General features: G+C 43.4%; 1 protein-coding gene across 4 annotated transcripts in view; it reads right to left on the minus strand.

Moving 5' to 3' along the window:
• The window catches only part of lhx3 (LIM homeobox 3), a 189,002-nt gene that overhangs the window by 42,314 nt on the left and 129,785 nt on the right, over nucleotides 1-16,903 (minus strand). Inside the window, exon 1 of one of the 4 annotated variants that reach the window (XM_038782326.1) lies at nucleotides 9,626-9,897. The exons of the other annotated variants lie outside the window; for them this stretch is intronic. Within the exon in view, the coding sequence (XP_038638254.1) occupies nucleotides 9,626-9,671 (46 nt within the window). The 5' untranslated portion in view covers nucleotides 9,672-9,897. Of the gene's footprint in view, nucleotides 1-9,625; nucleotides 9,898-16,903 lie in introns of those variants that run through there. 4 annotated transcript variants of the gene reach the window in all.

The following is a 16,903-nucleotide window of genomic DNA, read 5'->3' on the forward strand; positions in this document are numbered from 1 at the left end:
ACTCTCATAGTCACAGTGAAGCTTGACCACTGATGATTTTTTTCAGGGGCGGGTTGTTGAAGGAGATGCTGCTGAGAATTTTGTATCAGATTGTTTCCCAATCTCAGCAACATTGAGATAGGGTTTAATAAAAGTGTCCCCCCCCCCCCCCCCCCCAAAGAAGAGAGCTTGCGGCCACTGACCTAAAGGGATCAGACTCCACAGAATGAGGAACATTCAGCCCCTCTGATTTACGCCCCAATCCCCCTTTTTTTTAATTTAGAGTGCCCAATAGATTTTTTTGGCAAATTAAGGGGCAATTTATTGCGGCAAATCCACCTACCCTGCACATCTTTTTGGGTTGTAGGGGTCAGACCCACGCACACACGGGGAGAATGTGCAAACTCCACATGGACAGTGACCCGGATTGAACCCGGGTCCTCGGCGCCCTGAGGCCGCAGTGCTAACCACTGCGTCACTGTGCCGCCCTCTGTGCCCGTTGTTAACATCCCCGGCGTGCCAGACTGAACCCTTTCTACGGAAGGGGTTTGAATGGTGTTTATTAACATGGCAATGCATTGCCCGGGACCATGTTGCACCATGAGCAGGAGTCAGTCGGTCAGACGCCCGAATTTCCGAAGGGTTAAAGTCAAACGGATCGCCGCCAGCAGACAGGCCATGGACGCAGTGTTATTAGGACTACTGATGTGGAGATGCCGGCGTTGGACTGGGGTGAGCACAGTAAGAAGTCTTACAACACCAGGTCTACTGAGCAGCGGTATACATGCACTTGTTGGAAAATTAATCATGCTGATATGGTTATTCCTCACGCTAGGTTCACATGGAACGAAGATAATCGTGCAAAACAAAAACGGTTTACTCATTGGGTCATGTCAAATTATTTCAACAAATATTTAAAATTGGCGGTTTAGTGGCACGCTGCTGAAAATAAAACATTTTGCCAATTTTGTAAATGTGTTCGTCCCTCTGACATGGGCGTTCTTGAGAATTATCCAGGTGAGTTCGAGACGAAAGGTTTCGGCAAAATGTCTTTCTCAAATATTTCATTCAAGAATTGAATTGCTCTGTCTTGCAACGAAATCGAGGCCAAGTGTAAGAAAACAGTATAACATATTTACACTATTTTATTATTATTAAATACATTGTCAAATATTACTGTCCAAATATCCAAATAGTGTCAAATATAACTGCCCAAATACAGTGTCAAATATTACTGTCCAAATACAGTGTCAAATATTACTGCCCAAATATAGTGTCAAATATTACTGCCCAAATACAGTGTCAAATATTACTGTCCAAATACAGTGTCAAATATTACTGTCCGAATACAGTGTCAAATATTACTGTCCAAATACACTGTCAAATATTACTGCCCAAATATAGTGTCAAATATTACTGCCCAAATATAGTGTCAAATATTACTGCCCAAATACAGTGTCAAATATTACTGCCCAAATATAGTGTCAAATATTACTGTCCAAATAAAGTGTCAAATATTACTGCCCAAATACAGTGTCAAATACTACTGTCCGAATAGAGTGTCAAATATTACTGTCCCAATACAGTGTCAAATATTACTGCCCAAATACAGTGTCAAATATTACTGTCCAAATACAGTGTCAAATATTACTGCCCAAATACAGTGTCAAATATAACTGCCCAAATACAGTGTCAAATATTACTGCCCAAATACAGTGTCATATATTACTGTCCAAGTGACCAAATACAGTGTAAAATAGTACTGCCTGAATACCGTGTCAAATATAACTGCCCAAATACTGTGTCAAATATTACTGTCCAAGTGTCTGAATACAGTGTAAAATATTACTGACTGAATACAGTGCAAAATATTACTGTCCAACTACTGTGTAAAATATTACTGCCCAAACACAGTGCAAAATATTACTGCCCAACTACAGTGCAAAATATTCTGCCCAACTACAGTGTAAAATATTACTGCCCAAACACAGTGTCAAATATTATATTCCAATTGTGTAAAATGTTACTGCTCAAATTTAGTGTAAAATATTACTGACCGAATACAGTGTAAAAATATTACTGCCAAATACAGTGTAATAAATATTACTGCCGAAATACAGTGTCACATATTACAGTCCGAGTGTCTGAATACAGTGTAAAATATTACTGTCCGAATACAGTGTTAAAGATTACTGTCCGAATACAGTGTCAAATATTACTGCCCAAATATAGTGTCAAATATTACTGTCCAAATACAGTGTCAAATATTACTGCCCAAATACAGTGTCAAATAATACTGTCCGAATACAGTGTCAAATATTACTGCCCAAATACAGTGTCAAATATTACTGCCCAAATACAGGGTCAAATATTACTGTCCAAATACAGTGTCAAATATTACTGTCCAAATACAGGGTCAAATATAACTGCCCAAATACAGTGTTAAATATAACTGCCCCAATACAGTGTCAAATATAACTGTCCAAATACAGTGTCAAATATTACTGTCCGAATACAGTGTCAAATATTACTGTCCAAATACAGCGTCAAATATTACTGCCCAAATACAGGGTCAAATATTACTGTCCAAATACAGTGTCAAATATTACTGCCCAAATTCAGTGTCAAATATTACTGTCCAAATACAGTGTCACATATTACTGCCCAAATACAGTGTCAACTATTACTGCCCAAATACAGTGTCAAATATTACTGCCCAAATACAGTGTCAAATATTACTGTCCAAGTGACCAAATACAGTGTAAAATAGTACTGCCTGAATACCGTGTCAAATATAACTGCCCAAATACAGTGTCAAATATTACTGTCCAAGTGTCTGAATACAGTGTAAAATATTACTGACTGAATACAGTGCAAAATATTACTATCCAACTACTGTGTAAAATATTACTGCCCAAACACAGTGCAAAATATTACTGCCCAACTACAGTGCAAAGTATTCCGCCCAACTACAGTGTAAAATATTACTGCCCAAACACAGTGTCAAATATTATATCCAAATTGTGTAAAATGTTACTGCTCAAATTTAGTGTAAAATATTACTGACCGAATACAGTGTAAAAATATTACTGCCAAATACAGTGTAATAATTATTACTGCCGAAATACCGTGTCACATATTACAGTCCGAGTGTCTGAATACAGTGTAATATATTACTGTCTAAATACAGTGTCAAATATTACTGCCTGAATACAGGGTCAAATATTACTGCCCAAATACAGTGTCAAATATTACTGCCCAAATACAGTGTCAAATAATACTGTCCAAATACAGTGTCAAATATTACTGCCGAAATACAGTGTCAAATATTACTGTCCAAATACAGTGTCAAATATTAGTGCCCAAATGCAGTGTCAAATAATACTGTCCGAAAACAGTGTCAAATATTACTGCCCAAATACAGTGTCAAATATTACTGCCCAAATACAGCGTCAAATATTACTGCCCGAATACAGGGTCAAATATTGCTGCCCGAATACAGTGTCAAATATTAGCGTCCAAATACCGTGTCAAATATTACTGCCCGAATACTGTGTCAAATATTACTGCTGAGTACAGTATAAAATATTATTGACCAAATACAGTGTCAAATATCACTGCCTGAATACTGTGTTAAATATTACTGCTTGAACACAGTGCCAAATATTACTGCCCAAATACAGTGTCAAATATTACTGCCCAAATACAGTGTCAAATATTATTGCCCGAATACAGTGTCAAATATTACTGTCCAAATACATTGTCAAATATTACTGTCCGAATACAGTGTCAAATATTACTGCCCAAATACAGTGTCAAATATTACTGTCCGAATACAGTGTCAAATATTACTGCCCAAATACAGTGTCAAATATTACTGCTCGAATACAGTGTCAAACATTACTGTCCAAGTACAGTGTCAAATATTACTGTCCAAATATAGTGTCAAATATTACTGTCCAAATACAGTGTCAAATATTACTGTCCGAATACGGTGTCAAATATTAATGCCCAAATACAGAGTCAAATATTACTGCCCAAATACAGTGGCAAATTTTACTGCCCGAATACAGTGTCAAATCTTACTGCCCAAATACAGTGTCAAATATTACTGCCCAAATACAGTGTCAAATATTACTGCCCAAATACAGTGCCAAATATTACTTCCCGAATATAGTGGGAAAATATTACTGCCCAAATACAGTGTCAAATATTACTGCATGTGTCTGAATACAGTGTAAAATACTACTGTCTGAAAACAGTGTTAAAGATTACTGCCTGAATGCAGTCTCAAATATTACTGCCCAAATGCAGTGTCAAATATTACTGTCTAAGTGTCCGAATACAGTGTAAAATATTACTGACTGAATACAGTGTAAAATATTACTCCTCAAATACAGTGTAAAATATTACTGTCCAAATACAGTGAAAAGTAATAATGTCCGAATACAGTGTAAACTATTACTGCCCGAACACAGTGTCAAATATTACTGCCCAAACACAGTGTCAAATATTACTGCCCAAATACAGTGTCAAGTATGACTGCCTGAACACAGTGTCAAATATTACTGCCTAAATACAGTGTCAAATATTACTGCCCAAATACAGTGTCAAATATTACTGCCTGAACACAGTGTCAAATATTACTGCCCAAATACAGTGTCAAGTATGACTGCCTGAACACAGTGTCAAATATTACTGCCTAAATACAGTGTCAAATATTACTGCCCAAATACAGTGTCAAATATTACTGCCTGAACACAGTGTCAAATATTACTGCCCAAATACAGTGTCAAATATTACTGCCCAAATACAGTGACAAATATTACTGCCCAAATACAGTGTCAAACAGTACTGCCCAAATACAGTGGCAAATATTACTGCCCAAATACAGTGTCAAATATTACTATCCGAATACAGTGTCAAATATTACTGCCTGAACACAGTGTCAAATATTACTGCCCAAATACAGTGTCAAATATTACTGCCCAAATACAGTGTCAAATATTACTGCCTGAACACAGTGTCAAATATTACTGCCCAAATACAGTGTCAAATATTACTGCCCAAATACAGTACCAAATATTATTTTCCGAATGCAGTGCAAATTTACTGCCCACATATAGTGAAAATAGTACTGCCCGAATACTGTGTAATAAATATTACTTTCCAAAAACAGTGTCAAACATTACTGCCCGAATATAGTGTAAAAAATATTGCTGCCCAAATACAGTGTCAAATATCATTGCCCGAATAGAGTGTAAAATATTACTAGTCAAATACAGTGTAAAAATATTACTGCCCAAATACAGTGTCAAATATTACTGTCCGAGTGTCCGAATACAGTGTAGCATATTAATGTCCTAATAGTGTCAAATATTATTGCCTGAATATAATGCAAAATATGACTGCCCAAATAAAGTGTCAAATATTACTGTCTGAATACAGTGTCAAATATTACTGCCCAAATACAGTGTCAAATATTACTGTCTATGTGTCCTAATACAGTGTCAAATCGTACTGCCCGAATACAGTGTCAAATATTACTGTCCAAATTAGGGCAACACGGTAGCACAGTGGTTAGCATAATTGCTTCACAGCTCCATGGTCCCAGGTTCGATTCCCGGCTTGGTCACTGTCTGTGCGGAGACTGCACGTTCTCCCCGTGTGTACCTGGGTTTCCTCCGGGTGCTCCGGTTTCCTCCCACAGTCCAAAGTTGTGCAGGTTAGGTGGGATTGGCCATGCCTTAGGCTTAGTGGATTGGTCTCAGTGTCCAAAATTGCCCTCAGTGTTGGGTGTGGTTACTGTTTTATTGGGATAGGGTGGAGATGTGGGCTTGGGTAGGGTGCTCTTTCCAAGAGCCGGTGCAGACCCGATGGGCCGAATGACCTCCTTCTGCACTGTAAATTCTATGATCTAATACAGTGTCAAATATTACTGCCCGAATACTGTGCAAGATATTACTATCCTAGTGTCCGAATACAGTGTCAAATATTACTGTTTGAGTATAAATGAATATCATTTAGTTCAGAAAATATCGGCATTAATCCGATTTCTTCCGTGTCGAACAACTCCGTGTAAATCGTGATTTGCTGGACTGAATGAGAATGCGTGTGTTTTAAACAGCATCTGCTCATGGAAAGCAGCCGAACTCCTTTCTAGTGTCTAATGCCCCTCCGAATCTCAGGAAAGTTTTCATTTCTGACACACACACACCAATGAGCAAGGCGATATTTGGTCCGACGAGTTGCCACAGACGTCTGCAGAATGGGTCAAATGTCAATGATAGGGAAACTGTTGAGTCTGAACCGTGTGAGTGATCACTGCCTGCTATTGTAGCCGCCCAGAAACGGACAAGGTCAGTTTGCAAAAATAAATACATCTTCTGTTATCTGCGTTCTTTTTTCAAAGGGATATTGCCGCCCGTCCGCCTGATTTGACGATCTGGGATCATCTATTCAAATAGAGGTGGTGCAGGGGACTCCGGCTAAATTCACTGACGTACAGTGAATCCAGTTCCCATTCCTACCTCTAAAGATCTCATCGTCCTAATGTGGAAACTGGAGTTAAACGAACTCTAACGGTGCATTGTGTCCTCTAGATGGTTAAAGGAACTGGACCGAATTGTTTCAACAATGTCTTCTGGTGTGAGCGGCCTGGGAGGGGCTGGGGATAGGGGGGGGGGGTGTTGGGAGGTACAGGAGGAAGGGGGGAGTGAACAAAGCCCCCCCCCCCCCCCCCATATACACCAACCCATTTATCCGACAGGCATTGCCCCAACACCAACCTGCCCAATGGAGGCCCATTCCTGGACACAGTCACTTCAAAATGATGATCAAATGTCAGGGCCGCGTTGTGGGGGGCGGGGGGGGGGGGGGGGGGGGGGCAGGGCGGGTCCCAGGCTTCTGGCAGTCCTGCGGAGCAACCAATCAGAAAAAAACAAGGCCAGAGAGCCCTCTCCATAGGTCGAGTGCATCTTATTGAGAAAGTGTCGGCACTTTCCACACTGCCCATTTAGCCCTTGTAGCCTCGGCATGTGGTGTCACTCGTTGCCCAGGACACCCCAGGGAAGCGGTGCTTATCTCTGATCGGTTCCTTGGCCACCGTCTGGGGCTGGTGGGAGCACTAGTTGAGCAGGTTGGTGTCAGGCTGCAGTCACTGGTAGGGAAACGACAGTTTTCATTCCCCCATCAGTGAACATAGAACATAGAACATAGTACAGCACAGAACAGGCCCTTCGGCCCTCGATGTTGTGCCGAGCCTTGTCCCAAACCAAGATCAAGAATCGTTAGGTTTCTGGGATGATACCACCCTCCCATTTACTGATAGGAATAAGAAATAAATAATTAACTCAGTTCAAAATTTGCCGAGGCAGAATCTGTACTCACAATTCGTTCGTTCAGCTGAACACGAGCACTTGTCAGTGCTGGTGGTTTAGAGGCTGGTTTGATATCTGCAAGCGCCCCCTCTCGGCCTCCGTCTGTCTCTCGCTCTGTCTCTCACTCTGTCTCTCTCTGTCTGCCTGTCTCTCTCTGTCTGTCTCTCTCTCTGTCTTTCACTCTATCTCTCTGTCTCTCTCTCTGTCTGCCTGTCTCTCTCTGTCTCTCTGTCTCTGTCTCTCTCTCTGTCTTTCACTCTATCTCTCTGTCTCTCTCTCTGTCTGCCTGTCTCTCTCTGTCTCTCACTCTGTCTCTCTCTCTGTCTCTCACTCTGTCTCACTCTATCTCTCCGTCTCTCTATCTGTCTGCCTGTCTCTCTATGTCTCTCTCTCTGTGTCTCTTTCTCTGTCTCTCACTCTGTCTATCGCTCTGTCTCTCACTCTGTCTCTCACTCTGTCTCTCACTCTATCTCTGTCTCTCTCTCTGTCTGCCTGTCTCTCTCTCTCTGTCTCTCTCTCTGTCTCTCACTCTGTCTCTCGCTCTGTCTCTCACTCTGTCTCTCACTCTATCTCTCTGTCTCTCTCTCTGTCTGCCTGTCTCTCTCCGTCTTTCTCTCTCTGTCTCTCTCTGTCTCTCACTGTCTCTCACTCTGTCTCTCTCTCTGTCTGCCTGTCTCTCTCTGTCTCTCTCACTCTGTCTCTCACTCTGTCTCTCTCTTTCCCACTCACCCTCAAGTCAAAAATCAACTGGTAAAAAGTTGCAAGTTAAGCTAATTTCCACCAAAAAGAATGAGACAAATGCTCCGTTTTTCCGGAATGGATGCATTTCCTCATAAAGCAGGAAATACACGTTTCTCTTTCCACTGTCCTCTTCCCATTTTAAGGGGTGAAAAAAAATCCTACGATTTAAATGTGAAGTAATGGTTTGTTTATGACTGCATTAATAACATTATTACTCGGCATATTCGTGAAATTATTGATATATAAAATATTCCACTGAATTACCGACTTAATCTCGTATTACCGGAGTGGAAATTAATAATTGGTACTTACTTTATTCAAGAATTAACCTATTAAATATATAAACTACATGATTCCCGGATTGCACCGGGAAAAATATCGGCGTTTGCTTGCTAAGCGGTTGGCGGTTTTGTGATAAATTAGCCCCGTTTTAATTGGTGAACGATTCCTTTCCATCTGCGCACACATTTCCCAGGTGTAATATTTGGCAAGTATCTCACCACCCCCGCCAACCTAGCCCATGTCTTGAGAATGCAACTGGATGAAACTGGGACCGCGCTGACCGCGGGGAGAGGTGTCTTGGATTTGTAAAGCACGGGAATGATTCGGTTGTCCATCAATTGTTCAGCCAGAACCTGCCGCCCAGTGAAACCCAATAAATGTCACCAAGACGGCAGGTAAAGTGATAACGGCCAATCAAACGGGAATAATGGATAGAAAGGTGGAAAATAGAAGCAGGAGGAGGCCATTCTGCCCTTCCAGACTGTTCCACCCTTCAACATGATCATGGCACATCCTCTATCTCAATGCCAGCTTTCTCCGCACACCCCTTAATGCCATCCAAATCTCAAATAAATCCATTTCTTTCTTGAATACATTCAGTGATCCGACCGCCACAGCCTTCTGAGGTAGAGAAATAGACGGCTCCACCGCCCTCTGAATGAAGACACGTTCCCTCATCTCTGTCCCTAAATGGTCTACCCAGGGTATCCTGAGAATCTCCCCTCCCCCCCTTTCTAGACTGCCTAACCTGGGAAAACATCCTGCCTGCATCTACTCTCTCCAGCCCTGTTAGAACTGTATCCGCCTCAATCAGATCTCCTCTCATCCTTCTGATCTCTAGTGACCACAGGCCCAGTAGAAGCAAGAGGACAGTCCCGCCAACCCCGGTAACAGCCTCCCGAGGATCAGTCAGTTTCCCCGGCCGGGAGAAGGGACCTAGTACACACACGCGCACACACACATACACATACACACACACATATACACGCACACACATACATATACACGCACACACACATATATATACAGTATACACACGCACATACACACACATATATACACACACACATATATATACACATATATACACACACATATATATATACACACACATATATATATATATACACACACATACACACACATATTTACACACACAGACATACACACACCCACACACACATTTATACATACACACACACACACATATATACACACACGTATGCACACACTGATATACTTACATGCTAAATCCGAGATGGTGTAATGTAAGTAGTACACAGGCCACATTCAAACGGTATAGCTGGGGATAAGATTAGTATCAGAAACAAACATACACGTAACTGCACACATGTCCAAAGTTAATTGTTGAAATATTCAAGCGACCTTAGTGGGGAGTCTTTTTAAACCCAATAGTGAAATACAGACATTAATATTTCACGTATAGTACAACGCCATGTTAGCGATTCTTTGCTTCATTAAATACAGCGCTGGGTTTTGCTATTTTCCCGTTGTGTTTTCCTCCGGTTAGGCATTGCAGTACTGAGCATCGTGCGTGTTACGCTAATCCGTGGATCAAATTGTAAATGTTGAAATTGTTACTGTTGAAAGCGATAACCTGGTAAATTTATGATGCGATTTATAACAATGCAATCTCACTCCCTTTGCTTGTGAACAGTGTGTGAAACTCAACCTCTGGCCTTTGCTGTTTTTTCTGTTCGCTCCCGTTATGAAAGCCGGGAGCTTTCGGTGCACACTGCAGCATCTCTGGGAGTCGAGGAGGCAAAAACAGCCCCCACCCCTCCCCTCACTCAGCCCCAGACACAAAAATGGGCCAATATCTAAACGCTTATGAATGTCTCTGGAGGAACGTGTTTTTTTTAAAACATCCTCTCCTATGAAAGTTGGCACCTTTGCAAGGGGGGGTAAACTGACAATGTCGCTTCTCTTCGTCGGCTCGTTCATTATATAGAATATATAACTGTGCATAAGATTAAACTCGCCAACAAGGGAATTATCCACCCTGCCTGAGGGGCTCTCCACCTACATGTCCCCTGGCATCAGTGCACCCATTGCTATTCTAACGCACACTTAACAAAAAATACATCCTGGGAGATCGATCCGTTCGAGATCTCCCCCCCCCCCCCCCCTGGAAAATGCAGCCAGAATGTAACATGTATTCAATGTAATAAATATGGGCGCGCGTTTTATAGAAACTGGTTGTTATCTGCGCTGTGGAAAGGAGGGTTAGCAGGCGAGACGTTTGTCAGACCAGTAACATTCGTATTTCCCTAACCCACCGTCGACGTAAACTATAATCCGAAGCATTAGGAAGCTAGACCTCTCCTTGAAAGGGGGGTATCTACACCCAACAGATTCGGGCCTCAGAATCTTCAATCATGTTAGTTTTAAAAAATCATTCTAATTCATAATTCATCACTAATTATCTCGCCCGGCATTTATCCCTAGACAGCGCCGTTCATTGTAACATCACCAAGACCGCATTTCTATCCAAAAGGTTGATGATTGTAACACACTAAGATTGATCAGATTGGAGATGTTAACAACACACCCCATGTTCAGGAAATTAAATCCCAAAACAAAAATGTGAACCTGGTGTAAGAGGGAGTGAAGTTTTATTTTCCCGCTGATTCGGTGTTTTGAGTCAAACTCTAAAGTGTAAAAGTTTGAAAAGGAAATAGCATCCAATGTCTGGTTTCGAGCACGGGGCACGCGGCCGGTTATGAGAGGATCTTTAGCCTAATTTCTGTTAATGATTGACTTTTGATATCAGGCTCTTTCTATAACACGGCGTCTATAATATCTAAGCGCAAAATGCATCAGCAAATGTTTAGATGAGGTGAGGCCGGTGAAGTGTTGGTCCGGCTAGACTGTTGGAATGATTAGGAATGAAGTGAGGGAGCTCAGGGCACGGTTACAAAGCCTGTACCTGGGCAGCAGGATGGTGTTGTACACGGTTCACGAGTACCTTTGCGCAGATCTCCATTCTGCACGAATGCACCAACACAAAAGGCAAACACAGTTATATCCGTGTTTGAACTCTCTGCTGGATTCAAGTTCCTTAACAGTGTCCATCTTGTCCTCTGCACCAAACTCCAAATCTCTGCTGGCAATTTGGGAAAGGAATTCTCTTGGCCCTCAATGATTGCTGTGGCCAACTTTTCAACAGCGGTGGTTCCCGTTGGCAAAGCACCATCGGTTGAACAACAATCGGAGATGCACTCGAGTTGTTGGGCTGGGTGTGCAACACCAGGGAACGGGGCTGGTGGATTGCGTGTGTAGCACATACAGGTGCCACACACACACAAACACACACTGATACTCAAACGCGCGCACACTGACTCAAACACACCTAGAGTTACACAAGCACATAGCCAGGCGCTCAAGTACTTGCACAGCAACAACACACTAATACACAAACACACTAATACTCCAACACACTGATACACAAACACACTAATACACAAACACACTGAGACACAAACATACTAATACTAACACACTAATACACAAACATACGAATTCACAAACACACTGAGACGCAAACACAGTGAGACACAAACACACTGAGACACAAACATACTAATACACAAATGCACAAACACGCAAATATACAAACACACTAATACACAAACACACTAATACAACACACTAATACACAAACATACTAATAGACAAACACACTGATACACGAACACACCAATACACAAACAAACGCGCAGTTAAAGCTACACAAATACAAACACACACGGCCAAAACAAACAAAAACACAAACGCAGTTACAGCTACACAAAACGCAAACACAGTTACAGCTACACAAAACACAAACACAGTTACAGCTACACAAAACACAAACACAGTTACAGCTACACAAAACGCAAACACAGTTACAGCTACACAAAACACAAACACAGTTACAGCTACACAAAACACAAACACAGTTCCAGCTACAAACAACACAAACACACACACCGTTAAAGCCACACAAACACAGTTACAGTCACACACCCACACAGGCACGGCCACTTAAATACAAATACACACCGTCACAAACACAGTTACAGCCACACACTAATACACACAGTCACACACACGCGCACACACACACAGTCACACTAACACAAGATTCGAAGCTCAATTGTTAAGTAACGCAACACCCTGATAAATTGTATTGGCACTAACACATACACTCATATACATGTATACGCACAAATACAACGGCAGACATGACACACGCATCACCACTGGCTCCAGTGACTGAAATGTACAAGGGGCGATGTTGCCCGATTCACCAATCCACTGGAGTCAGTCCGTGGACAGGAAACTGGGGTGAGACGAAGGGCCTGGAACGACCTGTATCACCTGGAGCTCAGCAGGAAACAGCCCCATTGTTTCCTTCCACTGTTCCCAGGTTCTCTGCCTCATCACATGAAAGAAAATATCTGGAAAAGTCGAAAACCTGTTTCGCGTTCTCCAACCTTTCCTGCAAAGCGGGTTGGTTTGTATTGGAACGGTTTTAAAATGGTTGACATATGATACGGTTTGACTTATGTTCGCAATGAGGTAACATTTGAATGAAAGGTGAGCTCTAAACGTTCAAAAACGGAGCAAACATCCCATAATAAATTGGGCAGCGGGATTCTGTAAGGTCAGTAACTTGCCCAGAGTGGGAAGCCTGTAAAAGCGGCTATGGGGGGGGGGATGGGAGACACCAGTCCAGTTTGACAGTTTAGTCGGAGAATGGGTGACAAGATCATTAGCCACCCCTTCCAAATTCGCCAGTTCTTGCGGTGAGGGGAGCTGCTACTGAAGAGGATTATGTTCAAATACCACATTGCGCAGAAAATGTACAAAACCGATTGTATCGTTGTAATTATGCTGTTATAAATATGTTAGCAGAAGGAGGCAGAATTTAAATATGCGTTCGGAGTATTGAATTATTCCCCAATGCGAGTGAGTGAGAATTCTTAACCAGCCCGCCGAGTCCCTTCATTCATGGAGCTTGTTAATTTCGTTTCAACGCAAGGACGCCAAATGTCGATTGCTAATATCCTTCTTGCTAGATTTTTTCTCTTGACGTGTTTGTTTTATTTTGGGCGATTAATTGCCATTTATAAATATATATATATATTCTACTGAAATGGCCTCGGGGGCTTTTTAGGGCCCTTATTTGCCCCGCGCACGGGTGTTTTCGTTTTTTTCCCCGTGAGTTCCCTGGTTTATTTTTTCAATTCGACCCCAGGATCAAAGGACGGAACAACTGGCCACCTTCAAAAGGAAGCGTTAAAATCCAACCCCCCACCCCGCCCCAGACAGCGAGAGAGCGGGAACCCGAGTTATAACACTCTCATTCTAAAATCCCTGGGTGGGGAAAGCTATTTAAAGGTGACAGACACCCACCCAGGGCTAACTGAACACACTGCCTGTTTCTCTAACCTGTGGCAGTTTTGGCACGCTTCAATCAGTCGGCCAGATATGTCCCGGGATAAAGACCCAACAGTGTACTTATATCAGATCATGAGTCAATTGTCCCTCTTAAATATATCGCTCAAATATCAAATTCATACATCTCCGAAGGAAATGTGGATGGCAGTTAACATGTGAGGATTGTGTATCGAACTCACGTGTGGGGAGGGGGGTGGGAGACATAAGAAATCACCCACAGGATGTTGAAATGCTTTTTTTGGCTGATGTGCCCTGGTTAATGCCGCATACTCACCCAACCCATTCTTCCCCGTGCCATGTTATCCTCTTAGAACATTCCAGACTTATTCTGACCACAAACGCACTAACTCAGAAAAAACCTTGAGGTCCATTCGGCGGCTTTGGGATGGACTAGACTTCAAATTCACTCCAGCCTCCCCCCCCCCCCCCCCCCCCACCCCCGCAGTGGACTCGCTACTAATAAACAAAACTCGCTCTTTCTTCCCAATACCCCCTCCACTGGCGTCCACTTTGCTTTCAACGACAAAACAAAGATTGTATTTTTCAGGAATAAAAGGGGAGTTTAAAGGCGCCAGGGTCTGCACAGCCCCTCTGCCCCCGTGTTTGTTTTGAAAGATTCGGCGCTCAATAAAATGTCAAGTAAAGTAACACCCTGATAAATTTTACTGACACTGATCTTTAAAGGCGAGCAGTGCCTTGGGAAATCAGCCTAGTGCTACTGATATATCTCCTGCTGAATTCAAAATCAATGCCCCATTTGTTTGCATTCCCAGAGTTTATCAAACACATTTGGGTGAATGGTGTGCCATGTTCTGGTTATCTGCACCCCCCCCCCCCCCCCCCCCACCACACACCAACTTTTTAAAGCTTTGCTAAATCTATATATATATATATAGATTGCATTCCATCAATCCCTCCCATCGAAGCAAAGGTGGTCAAGCGAGAACTGGGCAGTGGTGCCTTTAGCGAGGGCAGTGGGAGTGGAGGGTGGACCGGATCTGCTCCCCCTCAAAGAGAGAGAGTGAGAGAGGAGGAGGAGGGAGCTGATGGAGAGCAAGGCACCGAAACGTTAGTTTGCCGTTTGCTAAAACTAAGTTGGCTTGAACAGCAATTGTAAACTCCCCTCCCCCCATCACAAGTGAAACTCAGACAAGTGTTAGAATAGTGAATGCAATCGGAAATCTCATGCAAGCTTAAGAAGCACAGAAGCACAGAATCCGCCACCCCCCCCCCCCCCCCCCCCCCAACCCCTCCATTAACACATCGGGCAAACTCCAATACGCAACAATACTTCAGCCCCAAAATACACCCTCCCGTTTTAACCATGCTCCAGACTGTCTAATGTGTTAGAATTCTCAATGTGATCTATAACCTCACAAATCTAGCTTCATGTTCAAACCCACTCCTGTTTCGCTCTCGGTCATCAGGAATGTAAGTGACCAATGGCTACCAATATCTGACCGGATCAACACGGTTTTAGTGATGTGGGAAATTTCCCCCCCCCTCCCCTCCACCCCCCCCCCCTCCCCCCGCCTCCCACCTCAGCGCAATCGGAGTCCAATAAACACTTGTTTTTTAAAAAATCAGCCCCTTCCCCACCTGAGGATTCAGCTCCTGTCACCAAACCGCCTTCATGTAATTTCAGTGCGAGGTAATCGGTGTGAAATTGACGACAATGCCAACTCGTGTACACATTCTCCAGCTCGGTGGGAAATCCCCCCCCAAACAGCAGGGTGACCTCTATCCACGTCCACGCGCCATTGTGTGGCACACATGAAATAATGGGAGAAAATGGCCAGGGAATGCATTCCTGCCGGAGGAGGTGATGTTGGAGCCAGTGTCTGCCACATCGTGGACAACCCCCCCCCCCCCCCCCCCCCTAACCTCAAAAATAGATGTAACCTTTGGGGCAATGCTGTTAGCAGACGCTGTTGTAACAATCCTGGGTATTGTGTTATTAAACTGTGCGGTCACCTGGGGGGGGGGGGGGGGGGGGGTATTAGTTCTAGATTGCACCCACGCTCAGGGAGAATGCGCCTGTTTCACTGCCTGAGCAACAACACCTTTTAAAAACTATTTATTAACCGAGCTTTGACAAACAGTGAGCCAGACCCCAAACGTGAGCTCCCTCCACTTTCCACGGATCCTGGGATTGTCCAGTAATTTTCTGTTATTGTTTAGATTCCACCACCCGCAGTAAATTCGCTTTTATTTGAACCTAATGTTGGCGGTGCGTTCGAGCCCCCCCCCCCCCCCCCCTGGGCTGGAACAGCCCCCCCCCCCCCCCCCCTTTGGTTTTGGGGAGAGCGGGGCGAGCAGACAGCCAGTTGGACCTCTGCTGCAGTTCGGGGTGGCAGAGAGTGCTCTGGATGCTCACTATGAATGATGCCCCTGTATTGACAGCCCAGACACAGACACGCGCTCTACATCTGTTGATAGAATTTGCTAACAATGCTCCTCATTACATATTCATAACGTGTGGTGGTTACCAGCGAACAGAAGGGCGGGGGTTAAAGTTACAATTTATCTATTAACAAAATAAAATCAAGTCAATAAACGTCCCCCTGGGCAGCACGGTGGCGCAGTGGTTAGCACTGCTGCCGTGGTTCCAGGTTCGATCCCGGCCCTGGGTCACTGTCCGTGTGGAGTTTGCACATTCTCCCTGTGTTTGCGTGGGTTTCGCCCCCACAACCCAAAAGATGTGCAGGCTAGGTGGATTGGCCATGCTAAATTGCCCCTTAATTGGAAAAATTAAATTGGGTACTCTAAATTTAACAAAAGTAAAATACAAAATAAACGTCCCCCTTTCCTGGATTTTGCTAGGTGGCTTTGGGCGATCTATGTCAGGCCGTTGATCAATTTCTTTGCCTATTTAAATGTTGTAAAAATACATTTCAGAAACGGCCTTCGTTACATATTCGTAATGAGTGTGGGGCAGCAAAAGATTTTTAATATCAGTCAGATGACAATGGGATTGGTATACTGTCTGGGAAAGCTGTCAGAGTACTGGAAATGCAACCCCCCCCCCCCCCCCCCCGTTTTAGTTCGGGACAGTT

The sequence above is a fragment of the Scyliorhinus canicula genome, chromosome 21 (genome assembly GCF_902713615.1).
Source record: "Scyliorhinus canicula chromosome 21, sScyCan1.1, whole genome shotgun sequence".
Lineage (NCBI taxonomy): Eukaryota > Metazoa > Chordata > Chondrichthyes > Carcharhiniformes > Scyliorhinidae > Scyliorhinus > Scyliorhinus canicula.